The following is a 23,409-nucleotide window of genomic DNA, read 5'->3' as shown; positions in this document are numbered from 1 at the left end:
AAAGATGCTGTCTCTGGAGCCCTACAAATCAGGGAACTATGGGCCCATACCTTGTCCCTCTTTTGTAACCGCAGTTGAGCTGTTCCTTCTGGATGATGCAGCTACTGATTCACTCCTAAATGTTGGCTCAAACAGCAGCTGTATCATTATAAATAAGTGCAGAAAGGCTTACGGTCATTCAGTGAGCTTCAGGGCTGAGTGGGGATCTGAATCATGGTTTTCCGGATCCTAGTCTGACACCATGACTAACTGACTTGGGGTATTTTAAAATGCGAAGCACCAATATGAAATGGTGCTGGCGCAGTTATGTGCCCCCACTTGTGTAAGAATGTTCCATATTACTTAAGCAATGACTACTGTGTACGTTTAGGAAGTAACTCCATGCAGAATCAGGTCCTTATTTTGCTCCTTGTGCTGCAACATTTCCTGCTTCCGAAAAGGCAAGGAATTTCAAAATCTGAATCCCAGCAGGTCTTTCCAGCTACAGTGGCAAGATGGCAAGTGAGACACTAGAAGCTTGCATAGGTCTCTTGTTTGCCTATTCTGTCCTATGGATCATTTTTGTGTTATTAGTTAGAGTAGGCAAATTATTAAATAAGTGGGTTTTCAGATGTTTCAGTACTTGGGTGTTAGCTTGGAGCAAAACCTGAGAAGCAGCATTTGAAATCCCTTCTTATTTCCATCTCAGCCAGTTTGTTAAACAAACAGGATTTATTTGGGGTTTGTTTTTTTAAAAAAAGGTATCCAACTATCTTCTTTCTGTCTCACTGAGCCAATTATTACTTGTAATATAGTTTGTAATCAGACCATTGAAGCTCTGGAAATGGAGAGGTTAATGTCCTATTGCGGGGAGGGAATTCAAATTATTTTTGGAATTACTTGATCAATGGTGGTGGCAGCTACTAACCACATATTTGCAGAACACTTCTTATGAATCCAATTTTTAAATCACTGTCTAGAAAACTGGAATTATGCATGTTTGGGGCATTAGGTGTGGTACTAATTTGCACTCCTCACAAATCTTTCAGCTTCTTCAACTCTCAGTCATTATCATCCTTTCTCCATTAAAGTCAACCTCTCTCTAAGGGTGAGCAATTATCTAAGGAAGGAGTTATGAATTATACCGAATGTTCCCAGTTGCCTAAAGATCACAGGTGCTTGTTTGGCAGCTCTGGGGTCCTTAAAGAAATGTCTGTTTCCAGTGCATCAGTGCATTGTCCTAGCGACATCCTTGACTGTTCTTAATCATCTTTCCTCTTTTGTACCAATCTGCTTTTTCTTCCTGTGCTCTGTCTGCCAGCACATTCACCAAATGCTGTGCACATTTTGCTCTGAGGCAGTATGTGATATTTAGGAGAATGAACAGTTAGAAAAATAAATCATTCCATGAATTCTTCATTTTATAACGTGCAATTTTCTCTCTGTTGTGCTTTTGCTTTCTGTTAAGCCTTGGCTGGTGATGGATGTTTTCAGCCATTTAAATGTCCTTTGCACTATAAAGTTTATTTTATTTATGCAGAAAGATGGAGATATGCCATCTGCATTTGATTATTAGCTCCTGGAGTTTGACTTCTAGCGAAACCTGGAAGAACATATTTGTTTTGCCAGTGAACAAAAACCCATGCTTTATCAAAACCAATGTCATCATTCAACCATTCACCTTAGACTTTCTATAAACATAAACTTTTTTGACATTTAAAATGCCACTAGAATAGCTATTTGTTTGAAACCAAGCAGCCGGTCTTAAATTTCAAGGTTAACGGAGGAAACTGGAAAGATTACAGCAGGTCTCCTCTGTGTAAGGGGTATAAATTCAGCATAAATTCACCATTCGTTTTTAGTTTGAAATATATGTGTGCAGGAGTGTAGAACAAGAGCTGCTATCTTTTGAAGATTATTTTTCCACTGTGAGACCTAAAAAGACTTTGATGGTAGTGAAGCGGAGAGGTAGATAGAAAGATTCATTGGGGGAGGAAAAGTGTTGTCTTCAACTGACTCCGAATTGCCTTTTGAGAAGCGGGAGCCATGGAAAATGCATTTTACAAAAGTTGAAGGTGGGGTCAGTTTGAATGTCACCTTGTCCCAAACAGGGCAAAGAAGGGGGAAAGCAGCGAAGAGTCCTTGACAACCCAGTTGTGTAAAGTAGTTTTTACATTTGCTTTTGCAGTATGCTCCTGAGTTGCTGGCAGTGGTCCGCCTACCCTTCATCCATCCCAGTTATCTGCTAAACGTTGTTGACAATGAGGAGTTGATAAAGTCTTCAGAGGCCTGCCGGGATCTAGTGAATGAAGCGAAGCGTTATCACATGCTGCCTCACGCCCGACAAGAGATGCAGACTCCAAGAACCCGACCCAGGTTATCAGCAGGTACAGCTCAGCTCGCTTCAGAGCTGAAACTCTGGGGCCTATCTCTCTCTCTTTTTCCCCCTGCAGTTATTGACGGGACAGGGACAGGTCAGGCGGACTATTTACAGTCTGCATATGGTTGCAAGATTAAATTACTTCCTTTTCGCGCGCTCTCCGTGGCACTTCCAAGATACAGCCTGAGTTGCAGATTGTGAAATCAGGAAACCTGCAGTTCTACTTCAGGCTCTGACACTGATTCCCCCTGTGGCAGAGAGAGGGATCATTCATCACCACAAATCAGGTGCTAAGTCACCAGCAGTTGGTTTTCTTTCACAAACCAGCCATATTTTCAAAACAGCTCAGCGCCATTAGTTGGGGGGAGAGCCATGTTTGCTGTTTTGTCAGACACCAATTGTTGGTATTGATCCCCTTTCAAAGCCCCTGTATCATGGAAGATATTAAGTTTGTCTTAAACAAGACCATATATTCTTTACATACAGGTCCAGTGCCAGAGGTCATCCATGTCAGGCACTGGCTGAGGGATTCCCTTCAGCCTGACCTGCTGCCCATTTGCAAACTGCTGGGCCCAGGTAGTTGTGAGCAGACACTGCTGTCTAACCATCTGCCTCCCCCTTCCTGCCTCATTTGGGATGCTCTGAGGAAAAGCCAGTAGTATATTTCTTCTCAGAACCTGGCATTCCAGGTGTTGTGGCCAAGAGAATACCTGCACCACCACCTCTGATTGCTGTTGCAGTTAGGAAAGCTGTCTAATAATTATAACAGTAATAGTAATTTTGTTATTCATATGCAGCCCATCTGACTGGGTTGCCTCAGCCACTTTGGGCGGCTTCCAACAAAATATTAAAAACACAATAGAACATCAACCATGAAAAACTTCCCTGAACAGGGGATGTCTTCTAGATGTCTTCTAAAAGTCAAATAGTTGTTTATCTGTTTGACATCTGATGGGAGGGCGTTCCACAGGATGGGCGCCACTACCAAGAAGGCCCTCTGCCTGATTCCTTGTAGCTTCACATTTTGTAGTGAGGGAACCGCCAGAGGGCCCTCAGAGCTGGACCTCCGTGTCTGGGCTGGATGAGGGAGGTGGAGAAAGGGCTGAGGCCATTCAGGGCTTTAAAAGTCAACACTAAAAAATAGCTGCTTAAGAAGCTGTTGTGGCAAACTGTGGGTGCGATGAAAACATTCTCCTGGCCACCTTGTCCAGCATACCTCATTCTGAAGAAGAGCACTCATTTGGCCCTTTCTCAAAGCCAAGGTGCTGGAGAAGTCACAAACAAACTGAAGGAGGTTTAACAAACTGAAGGACATCGTCCTCTTTCCTATGCTCCTCCTGATGGAGACATGCAGATGGGGACAGATATGCCCCCTGCTTTAAGTCGTTTGCATACTATCTTCTCGTGTGTATTATTTACTACAAAGCTTGAAGACTAAGCTCTTTAGCGACGAAACGTCGGATTACTGGAACAACATCCAAGCACTGAATCACTGGAATATCACAATTGAACTTTTTATTTACTGCGTTTGCGCTTGTTTAAGATAAAACCTTAAAGAAACTACTTTTGCCATTTTTATGGGCGTTTAATGTTTGTTTACAGATAGTTGCCTTGGTGATATTATCTTGTGCCATTATCACAAAGCAAAGGAGAAGAAAAAGAAAAAGAAAGATGATAGAGATGATAGATGATAGATAGATAGATGATAGATAGATATAGATAGATAGGTAGATAGATAGATAGATAGATAGATAGATAGATAGATAGATGATAGATAGATAGATAGATGATAGATAGATAGATAGATAGATAGATAGATAGATAGATGATAGATAGATAGATAGATAGATAGATAGATAGATAGATAGATGATAGATAGATAGATGATAGATAGATAGATAGATAGACAGATAGATGAGCAGGAAGGAGTAGCATGAATAGGGGAGTGAGCAGGTGGAGAGGAGGGCAACAGTGGGGCCAGAGGAGGTCATGGAATATATATCATGGAATCACAGGCTGTAGAGTTGGAAGGGACCCTGAGGATCATCTAGTCCAGTCATGTCCAAAGTTCATTTTGTGGGCCCAATCCAGCCCGCCCGTCGGTTTAATCAGGCCCCTGTGGCAGTTTATTTCCTGGGGTAAAATCCTTAAAAACCCTCAACAACTTCAATCCTAAAAAAAAGCTCAACAACTTTGATTGGCCCTCTGGTTGGCCCCCACGGCCCTTCACTTCAAATCTGGCCCTCTTTGAAAAAAGTTTAGACACCACTGATCTAGTCCAACTCCCTGCAGTGCAGGAATATGCTGTTGTCCCATATGGGGATCAAACCTGCAACCTTGACATTATTGGCACCATGCGCTAACCAGCTGAGCCAATTAATAGAAATGCTTATAATATCTAGACCTATAAAGTGCATCTTAGGGTCGTGGAGTGGCTATTGTACAAAACAACCAGCTGTTATGCTTAATATACCCAACAGACTGAACCTAGGCATGTTTATTTACACAGATGGAAGCCACATTGACTTCAGTGGGACTTACCCCTAGATAAATGTATATAGGATTGCAGCCTCGTTTTTCAATAGGTTTTATTTCTGTATGAATATGTGTATTATAGAATCATAGAACTGTAGAGTTGGAGAGGCTCTGAGGGTCATCTAGTCCAGTCCCCCGCAATGCAGGAATCTTTAGCCCAACATGGGGCTCAATCCTACAAGCCTAAGATTAAGAGACTCATCAATGAGTGACTCAGCTATGCAGGCAGAGCATAGCCATTGTGACTAGTAGCTACCGATAGCCCTCTCCTCCATCATTTTTTTTCAGTCTGTTGAATGATTTACAGTGTGAGTAGACATTCATCTGAGAGTAGACATTCAGAGAAAGGCACTGTTAGGAAGATTATAGCTCAACACTTTGCAATAGTTCCGCCTCTCAGCAAGCAACTAAAATTTGTATTTTTCAGCCAGCATTTTCAGATACTGTTTTTTAAACCGGTTTCTGACTGCTGGTGTTTCTATAGCAATTGTTGATTCCACACCCCCTTAACTCTGTTTTTACTGTTATTGAAAATTTATCATTTTTAATATATTGTTTTAATTTTCCCCCCCTTACCTGTTTGCTGCCTTGAATATATTTTCATATAAAGGCAGGATAGAAATACTGAAAATAAATCAGTAAAAAGAGAATAGCTTCAGTTGCCGTGTCTTATTCTCTCGGGAATATGAAGACACAACTCAGTTTTTACCACAGCAATGCTAAACTTTTCTGTGCGCCTATTAAATTGGAAGATAGCACGGTAGATTTGTATGTGCAAGGAATACAGAACGCCTTTTCGAAGTTGCTTCATCCTGCCTAGCAGAATCAGAACGGCAGGAAATTATATGTCGAGTTGCATCCTTTTTAGTTTGTAGAGACACTTTAATCAGGGAATATATGGGAAATATGAAACACATAGGATTTTCAATAACTGCCCACTCTAAACCCTTTAGCAGGGGTTGGCTAATAGGTTTATTGGTCAAAAGTATTTTTGAAAAGTGCCTATTTAATGTTTGCAGATAAAATTATAGGTGTAATGCATGCTATTTTCAGAAGCTTGTTGATTAAAGAAAAGTAATTTTCCAGGGATAAGGGGAAAGGAGTGGTTATTTTTGTAGGTCGAAGTCCAATTATGTGGAACTGTTAATGTACTTGCAAAAGGTATTTAAACCCTTTGTGAGTATTGCAGTATTTGCAATGCCCTCTTGAGGTCATTCATTACAATCACATTAGATTTGGCATAGGTGATGAGTTTTTCCTGCCATTTTTTCATATATATAGATATATATATATAACTTTACAAAGTGATTAAATGCATAGAGGATAATAGTACATAGACATCTTCCTACCAGAGGATGTATGGGTATCTTTTGAAAATGTTCCTGAACTCCTTATGTTCTCATAAGACAGATGCAAATATGATGCAAGAGAAATCTGCGTTTCCAGTTTCTGACATACCGTATTTTTTGCTCTATAGGACGCACCCAACCATAGGATGCACCTTGTTTTAGAGGGGGAGAACAAGGAAAAAAATTCTCCCCCTCTCTGCTCAGTGCTCCTTCTGCGAAGCTGCAGGAGAAACAGAGCCCCTTCCATTTCTCCTCCTGCTTGGCTGAAGGGGCGCTGCACAGAGAGGGGGAAGATTTTTTTTTCTTGTTCTCCCCCTCTAAAACAAGGTGCGTTCTGTGCGTTCAAGATGCATTCACCCGAAGCCTCTGCAGCGGGAGTTCCCGCTGTGCTCTGGAGGCTTCAGGCGGCTACCTTGGAAGCCTGGAGAGCGAGAGGGGTCGCTGCGCACTGACCCCTCTCGCTCTCCAGGCTTCAGTGAAGGCAACCCGAAGCCTCAGGAGCGCGGCGGGAGTTCCTTTCAACCTTCTCTTTGGGGCTGGCGGGGGGAAGCGCTGCTTTCTCCCACCGCCAGCCTCAAAGATCCCTGAAGCCTTCAGAGCGCAGCACGAGTTCCCGCTGCGCTCTGCAGGCTTCGGGTTCCTTTTGCTGAAGCCGAGAGAGCAAGACTCTCCTGCCTTCAGTGAAAGGAACCTGAAGCCTCCGGAACACAGTGGGAACTTGCGCTGCACTCCAAAGGCTTCAGGCGGCTATCCCTGGAGCCTGGAGAGCGAGAGGGGTCGGTGCACACCAACCCGTCTCTCTCTCCAGGCTTCAGCGAAAGCAACACGAAGCCTCCGGAGTGCGGAGGGAGCGCTCCCTTTGCGCTTCGGAGGCTGCACGTTGCTATCGCTGAAGCCAAGGAGCCTGCATTTGCTCCATAGGACGCACACACATTTCCCCTTAATTTTTGGAGGGGGGAAAGTGCGTCCTATAGAGCGAAAAATACGGTATATGGGATAAAGACTGTAAACAGTGGTTTGGGGGGGGGGCATGCATTCTCTTAGGGTTGGGTTAACCATTAGACCCACATAATTTTTAGCACCCCACCCCCAATTTCCCAATCCAGTCACAAGGCTGGATGACCTTGGGCCAGTCATTCTCTTGCAGCCTTATCCTCCTTGCAGGGTTGTTGTCATGAGGATGCATTGAAAGGAAATCCATGTACACTTCCATCTTGAAACCCTTGGAGGAATGACATAGAAGTCTTGACTTTCATGCAACCAAAGCCAGTAAAATGTTTGAAGAAATCAGTGCAATGAATGATTTATGTCTGAAGATGTTTTGTCCTTGATTAGAATACATTTGGTGTTTTTGGACAGTTGGTTTGACTTTTTATTTTATTTCAACTTTTGCAATAAGTAGTACCGTATTTTTTGCTCTATAAGACTCACTTTTTCCCTCCTAAAAAGTAAGGGGAAATGTGTGTGCGTCTTATGGAGCGAATGCAGGCTGCGCAGCTATACCAGAAGTCAGAACAGCAAGAGGGATTGCTGCTTTCACTGCGTAGTGATCCCTCTTGCTGTTCTGGCGTCTGAGATTCAGAATATTTTTTTTCTTGTTTTCCTCCTCCAAAAAACTAGGTGCGTCTTGTGGTCTGGTGTGTCTTATAGAGTGAAAAATACGGTACATTCTGCTATGGTCCTCCTCTTACCCTTAACCTAGCTGTGCATGAGAATGGCCTGCCGCATTCTGCAGCAATAGCTTCCCAACAGCAGCAGCAGCACTGCTGCTTACTGTGAGGCGGGCAGACAAGATGGGGGGGGGCAAGGACAGGGCCGTGCAGCGCACCAGCACAGCCAACCCAGCGTTTCTACTGGTGTAGTGGTGTAACACACTGCCTTGCCCCTCACCCTCTCAGTAATAGACTGTTGCTAAGACAGCGCCCCACTGGGCAAATTGTACCTGGCTTTGCATCAGGGGCACCAACTTGAATAAAATATGGGGAGAGGCAGGTGAGCTCAGGAATGTTTGATTCTTACCAGGGGTGCCAGCTTGCCCTCAGGATTGTGGGTGCACACCACCGCAACGCGGACGTGCGATGTCACACACACACACACGCCTGCACGTAGTGTGTGTGACATCGCACGCACTATGTGCAAGTGCGTATGACGTCACAAATCTGCGTTGTGGCGGTTGGTGTCTGTGACTCCTCTTCCGCCTCCTCTCCGCAGCCAGTGAGGCACCCTTTTCCGCAGGGAGGGGCTCAGACTCAGAGGCAGAGAGACCCTGTCTCTTGAGTCCGAGCCCATTCCCGTGGAAAAGGGTGCTTCACTGGCTGGCTGCAGAGGGTGGAGCTAAACTCCTTCTCTCTCGGAGGCAGTACCGCTGCTACCTGCTGGCTTTTCTCATTGACTTTGTGAGTGCCCAGCCCCCACAATTATATTATTGTGGGTGCCGAAGCATTCACGGCCCCCTAGAATTGTCTTCTATGATTCATACTTTGTTTTAATTTTTTGCAAGCCGCCCATAGTGGCTGGGGTAGCCCAGTCACATGGGTGGCATATAAATAAATTGTTGTTGTTGTTGTTGACCCCTGCCCTGCATAATCAATCACATGATGTGGCACCCACCCACCCATTTGAATCAGAATTCCCCTCAAATATTTTATTGGGGGCCCGAAAGGACCTTGACCCTAGGAGTTGGCTCCTATGCTATCTAAGGTCACATTGGCATCTAAAGAAGTTCACTAGATCATTTTGCATGGTTTAGATACCTGTCAGAACACTTTCCATTTATTTAGATTCAAACCTACGTATCCTGACCCTGAAGCTCACTCCCTAACAAGCTGGTTCACAGTTGCACCTTAAGGCACTTAAACACACTTGCCAAGCAGTGAACCCATTCAACACAGGGTTGTTATGTATAGGGTTGCATTATTAGTAAATAGGAAGCAGTTATTCAAATCTGCATTTGGGATGGTGAAAAATGGAACGATTGCATAGTACTTTAGAACATTTAGAAAAAATATAAAAAGAGCAAAAAGAAGAAAACAGAAAGGAAAAGACAATGCAATCTTTTTCTTATTTAGCTTAGTTTGGCTTTTATTGTATTTTACGCTGAAAACCTTCCATAAAAATTGATTATTAAATGAATAAAAAAGAACTTTTAGCTTTGAGGGTCATCTCTTTTGCTGATTTACAGCACAATCCTATACATGTTTACTCAAGAGGTAAATCCCTTGAGTTCAATGGGGCTTACTCCCAGGAAACTGGGTATAGGATTAAAGCCTTAATATCACTGTTGTTGTTTTTTTCTTTTAATGTTAGCAATAACCTATTTTTTAAAGGGGGTTGTTTGAAATATTGTATCTATCCATCCTGCCCTTCATTGTTATGAACTGCAAGGCAAGTTACAGGCATATAAAACCGTAAATGCATATATTTCATTTTACATCCTAGGTGTGGCTGAAGTAATAGTCCTAGTCGGAGGACGTCAAATGATCGGGATGAATCAACGCGCCTTAACAGCAGTAACGTGCTTCAACCCTCAGAGCAACAAGTGGTACCCCCTGGCCAGCCTGCCCTTCTATGACAGGGAGTTTTTCAGCGTGGTGAGTGCTGGAGACAACGTCTATCTCTCAGGTGAGCAGTGGTGAGAAGGGCATTGTCTATTTGGAAGGCTGTGTGACAGGCCAAACGAGGATGAATTATGTGCCAGCTTGCTGGGAAAAGAGAGACTTCCTTTTATCACATTCCATTTCACATCAGCTCAGATTTCCTCCCCAGTGCATTCGGCACTTGTAACGTGCAAAGGATAGGCTCAACACCCCGTCAAGCATGCGAAAAGTTTCCCCTTGCTATTGCAACCGCATTGTAAAACATTGGCGGCTGCTGGATCTAAATGACAGGTTTCTGCATCTCGAATCTGTTTGACTGAGCTGTTGCATACCTGACCTACACTTACCATATTTGCTTACAAGGAGGTTTGCTCTCGTTCGTCTTTGAAATCTCTTGTTGAAAATGAACTGCAACCCTCTTCTTAGTTCCGGTGAAAATGAACAAACTCTTGTCACTGGCAGAGTTCATTAACACAGTGCTTGACACTTTCCCCTATTTCCAAGCACCTAGACGACTGATTTGTACAATATGTTCTATAAGTAGCATAATTTTACTTGCATACACTATAGCATTGGATGTGACTCTTCAAGGAAGTTCTCGCTTATTGAACTTTGTGTCAGTATCAGGGGTTTTGAGAAGGGCCCCTCTGTACATCCTTTCTTCTAAGTGGTGTGACGCTTTGCTGTTTCCAACGAGAGAGCGCCTAGCTAGCTGCTTAGTCAATTCATACCAGTTGGATGTGTAATTGAATAGACTGCAGGTTATTTATGAATGCCGCCTGGGCATATTCCCATATGCAAATGTCCTGCCTAGTCTGATATCATGACAGCCTTTAAAAATAAAAATAAAACCCTTTGGGATACATGAATAAATGACACCAATCTGCATCATCTGAACAGATGCTTGCAATTGAGGGTGATTTATTTTAATTAGTCAAGTGTCATTTGGAAGAAGATATTGCATTGCAACTGGCTTGTACTGTAATAGGCTCCAAGAGCTGTTTTCCCGCCAAGTCACTGGTTCTTTTCCCCTTCTACATACCGAGGGCAGGTGGCATGGAGTCTGGAGTCACACTCTCTGACGTCTGGTGTTACATGTCACTACTCGATAACTGGAATCTCGTTTCCCGAATGACAGTCCCGAGGTGTCGGCACAACAGCCTGGTGTATGACGGGAAAATATATACCATTGGAGGCCTTGGTGTAGCAGGCAACGTTGATCACGTGGAGAGGTAAAGATGCTCTATTAATGTACCGTCCCCCGCGGCTGATTCGTAATGTTGTTGAAAAAAGGGGCATCATTTCACATTCTTTATGCAGAATTCAGTATAAATAAATGCTCACTGAACCGTAACTTGGCGAAAGACCTGAAAATAAGGAGTCCCAGTTGCTAATATAAATGTAAATTTCAAAAATCCACTCTTAAGCCAAGCATTTCATCAGGGAGAGTGAGTTTAGTCATTTTGAAGATTTTGTCATTGTCGTTATTGTTGTTGTTGTTAGTACAGCAGAGGGTTCAGACCGCTTTGCAGACATTATCCTCTTCCAAAACTTACAACATCCCTATGAGGTTTACCTAGGAGCCAACTCCTAGGGGCCAAGGTCCCTTCGCCCTCCCATAAAATATTTGAGGGGGGCCGCCCCACCAAGTTGATGGGCAGTGCCATTCAAATGGTGTCCGTGTACCATGTCATGCGATTGATTATTCAAGTTGGCACCCCTGGGGTAGGTTAGTACTGCTAGCTTCCCAGTTCTGCTCTTGGAGAAGTGGTAAGATTGTCCAAGGCCAGGTCAGGCTGGGAGAGTTGCAGAGAACCCTATTGATTGAGGTTTGGAAGACAAGGTTTCAGTAAACGACCAGAGTGATCTGAAGACGGGCAGGACCCCTTCCAGCGGCTCTGCCCCCCACCTGCCTGAGAGCTGTCTGAAAATTTTAAAGGGTCTGTCCCTTACTCCACATTTTGAGATTAGAACTGGGAACTTTTATACAGAGCCAGTGTGATGCTGCAGTTAGAATGTCGGTCTTAATACTGAGGAGACCCAGAATGAATTTCTCACTCTGCCATGAAACTCCCTGGGTATCCTTGGGCCAGTCACTTGCACATTCAGCCTCACCTATCTCACAGGGTGGATGTAAAGATGAAAGGGGCGGGGTGTATGCTGCTTGGAGATCCTTGGAGGAATGATATGCCCACTATGCTGTACCAGCTCTCTCTTTGATGAAGATCCCTCAGTCCTGATTATATATACATATATTTCAGCATTGAAGTATGTCTCTGGCTCTATTAATATAAAATTCTAAGCTCAGTGCAAACAAGTTCTGCATGCTTATCCATCAGGAAAACAGGCTTTCTCCTTCGGCAGGGATGGGCAGGTTGTTTTGATGGGGATTTCTTCAACTCTCTTGCTTTCTATGGTGTGATTTGTGAAAAATAAGATCAGATAAAGATCTACACCTGGACTGGACTGGACTGGGGATTCCTTTGAGCTGTGGTTGCTTCAGTTTATTATGCAGAACTGGACAGAAGCCCTTAAAGGGATTCATAGTGTTTCTGTGTTTTCATTACTCTCCCAGCAAATATTTTGCTACCTTGATGTCTCAAAAAGAATTCTATAAACAGCTCTTGACCAGTAACACTTCAGGCAGAAGATTCTTTGAAAGGAGAGGAGAAAAGTGTGCAGAAAATTGAATTGGTCAGGACAAAGGTTTAAAATGTCACTAGTCATGTGGGAAGGGAAAGGCCACCTTAATACACAATACAGCTTTATTTTTCCATGACTGCTTTTCTGTAAGCTGTACTCTGAATAATGGTGAAGGTATAATATATAAACTCTAGATAATGATCGTGCAAAGGCTTTGAAACAGAAGTAAATTAAAGCATTCGCCCATAAAGCTGTTAACCTAGACAGAGAGAAATTAAGAGGAGAAGTCTAGGAAAAATTGATGTGTGTTGAGATACAATTTGGAGAGAGAAAGAGAGGTTGATAATGCACAGACCCTTTCCCACTCAGCGGGAGCTGCAGAGTAAAATTTTAAAAAGCCTTTAACAGTAAGACGGTGTAAAGAGAGAAACACAAAATGACAGAAATGAGGGGAAAGAGACTGAGGCTATTATAGTAGTAGTAGTAGTAGTAGTAGTAGTAGTAGTAGTAGTAGTAACAGAAATCTTTCTATTTCTTATGTTCAGGTGTGAGTGCTGTTGCTTGATACCCATGCACAAGAGAAAGATATCAATAGGCTTGGGGAAATCCCAAGGCTTTTTTAAAATAATGATTTTTATTAAATTTTCAATTTTTCAATTCCAAATAAACATTTTACAAACTTTAAAATATCCAATGACTTCCCTTCTTCTCTTTCTATGGTTCATTTTACATATCCCTGCATATTTTACTGTAACCATTCAAATCAGTTTTCCACTTTTACATCCATCAAAAATTATTTACTCTGTTGAATTTATCTTAATGCTGCCAGCGTTTTCAGCTGTATGCAGTTATTTTCCATATATTCAATAAATGTTCTTCTTGCTCTCTTATTCTATATGCTAAATCTGCAAGTTCTGCATATTCTGTCAAATTAAGTTGCCAATCCTCTTTAGTTGGGACCTCTCTCCCTCTCCATTTTTGGGCTAACAAAACACAGGCCACAGTTGTTGCATAGATAAATAACCTTTTCTGACACCTAGGAATTTCATTCTGGGTTATCCCCAACAAAAATGACTCTGGTTTCTTTGGGAAAGTAGTTTTAAACTTTTTTTTCAATTCATCATTAATCATTTCCCAATACACTTTTACCTTTTTATACATGTCCACCACATGTGGAAAAACATTCCCTCCACTTCTTCACACTTCCAACACATATCTGATTCTGTTTTATAAATCTTAGCCAACCTACTAGGAGTTAAATACCATCTATGAATCATTTTCAAAAAATTCTCTTTCAATGAATAACATGCTGTAAATTTCAGGTCGCTTTTCAAGAGTTTCTCCCAGGGGAATCCCAAGGTTTGCAGAAATCAAACTAATTTTATAGTGCTGGGGGAGCGGGTACTGAAAAGGGAACTTCTACCCCTGTAGTCTCCATCTTGGAACTGAGTTTACAAGATGACCTTATGGATAACAACATCCAACCTATTTTTTGTACTTTTCAGCTTTTTGGTTTTCCTCCGTTCCTTCCCTCTCCCCAGCCCCACACATCCTGCTTTCTGAAACGTCTTGCCTGATGAATAGTATTTCTCCCCAATATTGGGAACACTCGTGTGGATTTGCTGCCCACATGTTCCTTTAAGAACACCTCCTAAAGAGGAGTGAGATCTTTTGCTGAAAATAAACCTGACGTTGCCCTTGAATGTGCCTAAGTACATAACCCAAGAATGTTAGGTCCAAACCAGGCTTAAGCAAAACTGGACTTTGGCGATATGTGATGAGTGATAGGATGCTTGGAAAATTTAGATACCACTGGGATACGGGGGGGGGGGGGGAGAGACAGGCTGCTTCACATCTGACTAGTACTGTCATCTGCAGTGAAAATAGATTTTCATTATCAATACTGTAATATCAAGAAAGTTTTAATTCAGGGATCAGGGACACTTTAGATTTCTTATTGTATGAATTCAGGCAAGTAGGCCAGGTGTACATTACATTTGTACCCCACCTTTCCTACAAGAAACTTAATATGGTATAAGGTAAAGAGGTAAAGGGGACGCGGGTGGCGCTGTGGGTTAAACCACAGAGCCTAGGACTTGCCGATCAGAAGGTTGGCACTTCGAATCCCCACGACGGGGTGAGCTCCCGTTGCTTGGTCCCTGCTCCTGCCAACCTAGCAGTTCAAAAGCACGTCAAAGTGCAAGTAGATAAATAGGTACTACTCCGACGGGAAGGTAAACGGTGTTTCTGTGCGCTGCTCTGGTTCTCCAGAAGCGGCTTAGTCATGCTGGCCACATGACCCGGAAGCTGTACACCGGCTCCCTCGGCCAGTAAAGCAAGATGAGTGCCACAACCCCAGAGTCGGCCACGACTGGACCTAATGGTCATGGGTACCTTTACCTTTACCTAAAATAAATAAAGTATTTATTAACAATAAAGAAATCCATTACAAAAATAATCCTGAGTCAGGAAACATGAATCCAAACAATTTTAATGTTTGTTAGCTGCTATTTCTCAGTAACATTGGGGGTGTGTGCAAGTGTGTGTGAGAGAGAAGCGGTTTGGGGAGAGAGAGTCGTAATTTATTTTTGTAATCTACCGCTCTAGCTATTATGTTCGCGAATCTGCTATTTAACTAGATGTGCTGCCATTCCATGGAAATATTGATGCCTAACAACCATATCATTTTTTACTGTCTCCCAAGCTCATTTTGCAGGAGTTATTTGGATCACTGCCATGTTAGCTTAAAAAATAGGTGTCTGCACTGGTGACATTGTCTAAAATGAATCTTCATCCATGGTTTATTAACTGTACATCTTTATGGTCAATGGCTTAATTAAATCTGATACCAATGACCTTAGAACTAATTTAGCGCTCTAACGCATATTCTTATCTTCGGTGCTACATGGGGAAATGGATGCAGCGGCGAAATCTTATTCCTGCCGCACATTTCCCATCAACATCTGCAGCAACCTGCAGTGAAGTGTGGTAGCTTTGTCCACACGGTGAAAATTAAACAGAGGAAACTTGTGCATCCCCAGCATGCACATTAAATAGCTAGTTTACCGGGGCAGAGAGAGCGATCACGTTGCATTATGTCTGAAAATCAGATGATCTTCAAGCTAAACAGTTGTAAGTGCATTTAACACTTGCCGGTCTCCACTTACCGTTGAATATCGCTGAACTGATTTGCAAGAATAATCTCACTCTGTTCTAATTAGCAGAAATTAATTGGTAGAAGTCACCTTAATAGAAGGTATCCTGGATTTATTTATTTTTTAAATCCTGGGATATAATGAGGTAAGGGTCATACATAGTTAATAGGTTTGGATTATTTTCCCACTCTCCTTGCTTCCTTTGACACTGTCTGCACCGAGAATATAGAACTTCTGTCCATCGCCGTAGGTTTAGAGCAAAGACGTATTTGCAAAGCTGTTTTCCTGCCTAGCCGTTGGCAAGTGCCAATCACCGTAGCATCTAGGCTGATTCATATGTCTTTCTGTTCTAGGTACGATACTATCACCAATCAATGGGAGACAGTTGCTCCATTGCCAAAGGCTGTGCATTCTGCAGCTGCCACCGTTTGCGGTGGGAAGATCTATGTGTTTGGCGGAGTAAATGAGGCTGGCCGTGCCGCTGGAGTCCTTCAGTCATACGTCCCTCAGACTAATACATGGAGTTTTATAGAGTCACCCATGATAGGTAAACGGAACAGATTTAAATTTACAACTGGGGGTGGGGGTGGGGAGAGAGAGCAATGAGTACTGTGATACTGAATTGCTAGCGACAAAAGAAGAACTCTGCTGGGTAAGACCAAAGACCCATCTTGTCCATCATCCTGTTTTTGCACAGCTCTCCCCAACCATGATTTCCTGCAACTCACATTCAGAGACGCCCTGCCTCCAGTATTGGAGGGTATCGTGCAGCCATTATGACTAGTAGCCATTGACCACCTTACATGCCTAAACTGCCCCGCAAGTTGGTGGCCACCATTATGGAATGAATTCCATAGTTTAGCTAAGCACAATTAAAAATCCTTTGATTTGTCTAGAATCTCCCAACATCCAGAATTGTTCATTGGATGATTCTGGGTTCTAGTATTATGAGAGTGAGAGAAAAACTCCCTCACCTTCTCTTTTCTTCATACCACGGATAATTGTAATTTCTCCTCTTTTTCATACCCTTTTCCCTAAACTACAATGCACCAAATGTTGTGACCTTTCTTCAAAGAGGAGTTGCTCTAGGCCCATGATCACTTTGGTTGCCCTTTTCTGCACATTTTCCAACTCCACAATATCCCTATTAAGATGTGCTGACCAGAACCATTCCCAGTGTTCCAAGAGTGTTCGCACCAGGGGACTTTTATAATGGCATTATGACACTGGCGGCTTTATTTTCAATCCCTGTCGACGGATTTTTTTCACAGCAGTCGCACACGGGGTCAACATTTCACAAAGGGTGTCTTCGAAGGTTAATGTGATTACAGAAAGCAATGATGGAAACAATTTTATTTTTTGTAAGGTTATCAATCAGGATTATCAATTGGACTAACAAATTTGTGTATATGCAAGCAATGGAGGTCCATGATATTAGCAGTACGTATTAACCCGAACTGCAGTTCAGTTAGTGCAATTGGTAGCTCTGCTAGTTACTCCCTGAAGTTTATTGGTTCCTAGTGGGAGAGGTGAAAAAAGCGAACTCAAGTACAGTGGTACCTCGGGTTACATACACTTCAGGTTACATACGCTTCAGGTTATATACGCTTCAGGTTACAGACTCCGCTAACCCAGAAATATTACCACAGGTTAAGAACTTTGTTCCTCTGGTTAAGTATTTAATTCGTTCCGGAGGTCCGTTCTTAACCTGAAACTGTTCTTAACCTGAAGCACCACTTTAGCTAATGGGGCCTCCTGCTGCTGTGCCGCCGCCACACAATTTCTGTTCTCATCCTGAAGCAAAGTTCTTAACCTGAGGTACTATCTCTGGGTTAGTGGAGTCTGTAACCTGAAGCGTATGTAACCTGAAGCGTATGTAACTCGAGGTACCACTGTATATAGAAGCCTTTAAAATGCAAGGGTTCTATATACAACAGAATCTAGAAGCTTTTGCGTTCAAACAAGGATAGCATGTGATATTATGCTTCCGTACATAATAATGTTGCTTTCCCCCCCATGAAAGTGGGCTTCCACAATACAATTATGGGAAATACCACATAACTGTTGCTTTCTGCCCCACCCTCCAATGGCTGTAGGAATCAGTCCTCAGAAAAGTTCCAAAGCGTTAAATGGAAGTCCTGAAACTTGTGAACTAAAATAAGCCGTGTCCTTATGTTAACTCTTGTCATCCTTTCTTCGGATGCTGTGGAAGAAGCAATTTGGCGCTTGTTTGTCGCATCGATTTGCGGGTGTAACATTGCCCTTTCTTGTTCCCCGGCTGCTCTTGTTGTTCAGCCTAACGTGACATGACCGGCATATGATGCAGTATGAAACACCCAGCAGGAGGACGTTATCCACTGGCAGTCATGTTTATGTATTACAGCAGTGCAAACAAACCCATTTCCTGGCTCTTTCTGTCACATGCATACAGTGCCGCTGTTCATATAATCCACTGAGTGACATTATGAGGTTTTCGTGTACTCTGAGCAGACTGGAAAACTGAATGCATTATGCAAAAAAAGGGGGGATGTTCTTATTCCTTACCAAAATAATAGAAGAACTGCAGAAATCGACATCTCATTCCCTAGACTCGTTATAGTGTCTAGCAGTTGTCAGCGCATACAAGCTTGGGGGGGAAAATACTCTCCAACTGTCCCAAAGTACACTGCAAATTTACAAATAAATAGCTTTATGCCCTAACAAAAATATGTCAGAACTACAGATAATGAAAGGATATTTATGCTTCCTTGGAATAAAAGTAGCTAATTAGCTAATGTCGGTACAATACTTGGAAGGAGAAAACATTTCAGTGCTGTTGTTGTTTTGCCCAAAGATAAATAAATGTAAGTTGATTTGCATTTAAAAAATGACAGATGGAATACATAGTTTCAATGATCATCTTCAGAAATGGATCAGACCCTTGTAAGGGCAAGGATGACAAACCTCCCACTAGAAATGTGATTGTTGCAATAAAAAAAGAGATCCTAAAACTATTAGATTATTGAGGAAGGGGTGCTGAAGTAAAATACAGTGCAGTGATACTTTCGTTTGTTCACAAAGCTTCTGCACCGGTTTTGAATGTTTCTTGGAGTTGGCCTAGAGGTAGAAATCCCATTCCCACTGCTGTGGCTATTTTGACTGAAAGACACCTGGTATTTTTGGCAGACATTTTGCTTTCCATAGGAGACATTATGGCATTCTATAGGAGCTCATGAGCTCTGCTTCCTCTTTTTTCCTTAAATGTGCATGTACCCAATTCCTGGGCTAGAATATTAAATTTACCTGAGCTAATGCTCTTTCCCCCCCTCTTTTCTATGTAGTGAAGTCTGTTGACTTACTGTTTTCACGTAGTATGGAGTCGGCCCGAGATGTTTTCCCCAAAGGGTGACCTAGTAATCTCATTCTTTCAGCATGTCTCCAACTCCAACTGCAGTTGCTTAGCTTCCTCTTAGAATTTTTCTGAGAATACGGTGAGTTACAGTTTGGAGACAGGCTGAAACACAGCAAGACTGAACTTCATCATGAGAGCCAGTGGGTGGGATTCAGCTAAGCTGCCGAATGTGCAGAATGAGTTCTGCTTGTGCAACAGGACTTTCCTTCTTTTTTCCCCGCTGCGCACACTCCTTATTCTGCCCTTGAGGGTTCAGGGACCCCAAAGAACAGATTTGAAGGAGGATGGAAGTCACATTGCACAAGCAGACCTCGTTCCTAACACATACCCTACTTAACACTATGTTGAACTCCACTCAATATGCACATTGCTAATGCTTTAGACATAAACCAAATGCATGTTTTTTCAGCCTGGGCTTTGCGGTCATAAATGGTTGCCTGGGAAGTTCAGTGAATTGTTGTTATTGTGCATTATGTATTTTGTGTGTGGTTTTAGGCATGAAATTTAAAATGTGTTTAATTATTGTAAGGGACGCGGGTGGCGCTGTGGGTTAAACCACAGAGCCTAGGACTTGCCTATCAGAAGGTCGGTGGTTCAAATCCCGGTGACGGGGTGAGCTCCTGTTGCTCAGTCCCTGCTCCTGCCCACCTAGCAGTTCGAAAACACGTCAAAGTGCAAGTAGATAAATAGGTACCGCTCTGGCGGGAAGGTAAACGGCGTTTCCATGCGCTGCTCTGGTTCGTCAGAAGTGGCTTAGTCATGCTGGCCACATGACCCGGAAGCTGTACGCTGGCTCCCTCGGCCAATAAAGCGAGATGAGCGCCGCAACGCCAGAGTCATCTGCGACTGGACCTAATGGTCAGCGGTCCCTTTACCTTAACCTTTAATTATTGTAATGTTTGTATTTATTATATTGTACAACAGTCTGGGCTCCCATTGGAAAGAACAGGGGGATAAACAAAAATAAGAACAATAGTCACAGTAATCATAGTATTTTAGACCACTGAGTTTTTATGGGGAGACCAGTGTCAAAGTTCTCGCTTAATCTCAAAGGCCACTGGATGTCCTTGGGCTAGGAACTTTTTCCACTTAACCAAACCTACACAGCGTAGTTTTGAGAATCAAAAGGATAAAAACCACAACTGAGAAAAATATTGATTGATCCTGCATTGCACTTGGAGAAACTAAAATGTTTAAAGATGCTTCATACGGCAACGTTTGAGAACTCTTGGCCTAAAAGGTCGCTCTGTTGGATGAATCAGCAGTGGTTGTATGAAAACACTGACTGAGATCTTGGCCTAACCAGCAATCCAGAGCATGGAAAAGGCACATATATCTACACTTTGAGATATAGACGCCATTCTCTTCAACTGAGAACTATAATGAGTTGGCATGCCAGCGAGTGAGATTTTCTTCAGAACCAGCAATAAGTTTGTAATTTATTCTCTTTCTAATCAGTAATCCTAAAACATGTTCCAGCAGTGTGCCAGAAAGTTTGAAACACCCTTAGAGCTCATATTCCACAAAGTAGTTATCGGTTTTGAATAAAAAGGTAAAGGGACCCCTGACCATTAGGTCCAGTCATGACCGATTCTGGGGTGGTTGTGCTCATCTCGCTTTTATTGGCCGAGGGAGCCGGCGTACAGCTTCCAGGTCATGTGGCCAGCATGACTAAACCACTTCTGGCGAACTAGAGCAGCGCACGGAAATGCCGTTTACCTTCCCGCCGGAGTGGTACCTATTTATCTACTTGCACTTTGACGTGTTTTGGAACTGCTAGGTTGGCAGGAGCAGGGACCGAACAACGGGAGCTCACCCCGTCACGGGGATTCGAACCGCCGACCTTCTGATCAGCAAATCCTAGGCTCTGTGGTTTAACCCACAGCGCCACCTGCGTCCCAGTTTAGAATAGGCTATGATAAACATAGACATGGAAATGCACTGTCTTTTAGAGAATTAATGGTGTCAGCAGCTACTGATGATGCTATCAGTTTCACTGGGCATTTACTTTAAGCTTTTATAGCAGAAACATAATTTAATTCCCTGGCTTTATATTTATTTACTTTTCTGAATGTTTCTTTCTTTCCTTCTGTTTTTTTTTAAGTCTTAAGTAGAAAAGGAATGCTACAACAAAATCTATGACATATATTTAACATGCTTTGTATGTATACAGTAAAATTCAAATAAAACCCACATAAAATGATAAAACACGGAACCAAAAACTAATAAATCAAGACTTTTAAAAGAGCACAACCAAAATCCACACAGATGTTGGCCATTGTCAGGGGTCCTTAAGCAGGGTGGGCCACAGTTGGGTTGGCATATATCATTGATACCAATAGTGGTCTCAGTTCTCAGTATTATTTTTATAGCTGAAACAGCAACATCCTCACATGGGCAGAGGGTTTTTTAAGCAGAGGTTGGATGGGCATCTGTCATGGATGCTATAGCCGAGATTCCTGCATTGCAGAGTAGATGACCCTTGGGGTCCCTTCCAACTCTACAATTCTATGAAGCCCAAGGATTGCAGAAGTACAAAAAAAAAAATCTTGAAGATATAACTTTGCCAGTCGGTTGTGCATAGCCTCTCCTGTAGGTCTCAATGAGGGGAGACAGAATTCTTCAGTTTTTACGGTCCCAAACTATATAAGGTTTTCTAAGTACAGTGGTACCTCAGGTTACAGGCGCTTCAGGTTACAGACTCCGCTAACCCAGAAATAGTACCTCGGGTTAAGAATTTAGCTTCAGGAGGAGAACAGAAATTGCGCAGCGGCAGCGGGAGGCCCCATTAGCTAAAGTGGTATCTCAGGTTAAGAACAGTTTCAGGTTAAGAACAGACCTCTGGAACGAATTAAGTTCTTAACCCGAGGTACCACTGTATTTTACCAGCACAGGCATCCAAAGCAGTCAATAAACCACACTTCTTATGAATCCTATGCACCCCAAGCTACATCATTTTGTACTGTGTGCAGCCCCACATTGAAATCAGTGGTGGTTTGGGTTTGCTCCTGCTCTTCAGGAATGAGAGCAGTTGGCAAACGACATGCTTAAGCTGAAGACTGGTGTGATGTAAAAGGTGAGCTCACACTGAGAAGAGCGTATTATTGAAAATAAAAGGTAAAGGGACCCCTGACCATTAGGTCCATTCGTGACCGACTCTGGGGTTGCGGTGTTCATCTCGCTTTATTGGCCAAGGGAGTCGGCGTTTGTCCGCAGACAGCTTCCGGGTCATGTGGCCAGCATGACTAAGCTGCTTCTGGCGAACCAGAGCAGCGCACGGAAATGCCGTTTACCTTCCCGCCGGAGCGGTACCTATTTATCTACTTGCACTTTGAGGTGCTTTCGAACTGCTAGGTTGGCAGGAGCAGGGACCAAGCAACGGGAGCTCACCCTGTTGCGGGGATTCAAAACGCCGACCTTCTGATCGACACGTCCTAGGCTCTGTGGTTTAACCCACAGCACCACCCGCGTCCCCTGAAAATAAAAGACTAGTCCTCATTTTCTGACACCTAAAGCTCCACTCCAGGAAACGTGGCCCTTGTCAGAGTTCCCACTAGTGTAACACTTAAATAACATGAAATTGTGCAGTAGCATTTCTTGATCCCAGTCTGTTGTGTGGCACTTTCAGTAATTACAGCTAGGGAATGCATTAACGGGTGGCTGGCATTCTAGTCTGTAATTCCAGCTTGCCTCTCAGGGGGGTCTTTAGGTATTAAGGGTTGCTGGATCTTACTCTCAACTTTAAAAAAAGGGCAGAAAAGCTGCTAGCCTAAGACATTTGCATTTAGGTCTGATGGTACACTTGGCATTATTTATTTCTTTGATCCCATGGTGGATATTGATGTGTGTTAGAATATGCGGAGAGCTGTGTAAATAGCAGCTTAGATTCCACTGAGAGCTCCAATACCAAGTTTCCTGCGTTTTCCATTACCACTTCATATGAGAGAATTATCTGGCTATTTCTGTGCATGCTCACTATAAATATTCCGTGATGGCAATATAAGCACACTGAACACTCATTGCAACATCTGTCCTGTCCTCTAACTCCTGCCCCTAAGCCTTCTTATCAACAGTGCAATAGCCCTTGCACAATATTGTGTGCTCATTTGCAATAAACGTTGGAGCCATCATTTGAGCAAGTGCATATAGGAAACTTGCATCAACGTGCATTAGAATTCTGCCATAGACAGTCTTCAAATCAGGATCTTAAAAAAGAATACTGGTTCTTAGTGATGGGGTTGTATCTTTGAAAACGATACCCTGATGCAACTTTTCCATGTAGTTTAATGAAGCATTCCCATGAAAGCAGCATGTGCTGCTAGAATTAGATAAGCCCTAAACGGCCTTGGTCCATATATCTGAAGGAGCGTCTCCACCCCCA

At 42.9% G+C, this 23,409-nt stretch overlaps 1 protein-coding gene across 2 annotated transcripts in view; it reads left to right on the top strand.

The window, feature by feature from the left end:
- KLHL29 (kelch like family member 29) overlaps positions 1-23,409 on the top strand; it is a 407,375-nt gene that overhangs the window by 355,572 nt on the left and 28,394 nt on the right. For both annotated transcript variants that reach the window (XM_053380853.1, XM_053380852.1), the window contains 4 exons: positions 2,168-2,366; positions 9,682-9,864; positions 10,891-11,071; positions 15,991-16,184. In XM_053380853.1, the coding sequence (XP_053236828.1) occupies positions 2,168-2,366; positions 9,682-9,864; positions 10,891-11,071; positions 15,991-16,184 (757 nt within the window). The remainder of the gene's footprint in view (positions 1-2,167; positions 2,367-9,681; positions 9,865-10,890; positions 11,072-15,990; positions 16,185-23,409) is intronic.

This window comes from Podarcis raffonei, chromosome 3 (genome assembly GCF_027172205.1).
Source record: "Podarcis raffonei isolate rPodRaf1 chromosome 3, rPodRaf1.pri, whole genome shotgun sequence".
NCBI classification, from domain to species: Eukaryota; Metazoa; Chordata; class Lepidosauria; order Squamata; family Lacertidae; genus Podarcis; species Podarcis raffonei.
This window is presented reverse-complemented; position numbering and strand designations above follow the sequence as displayed.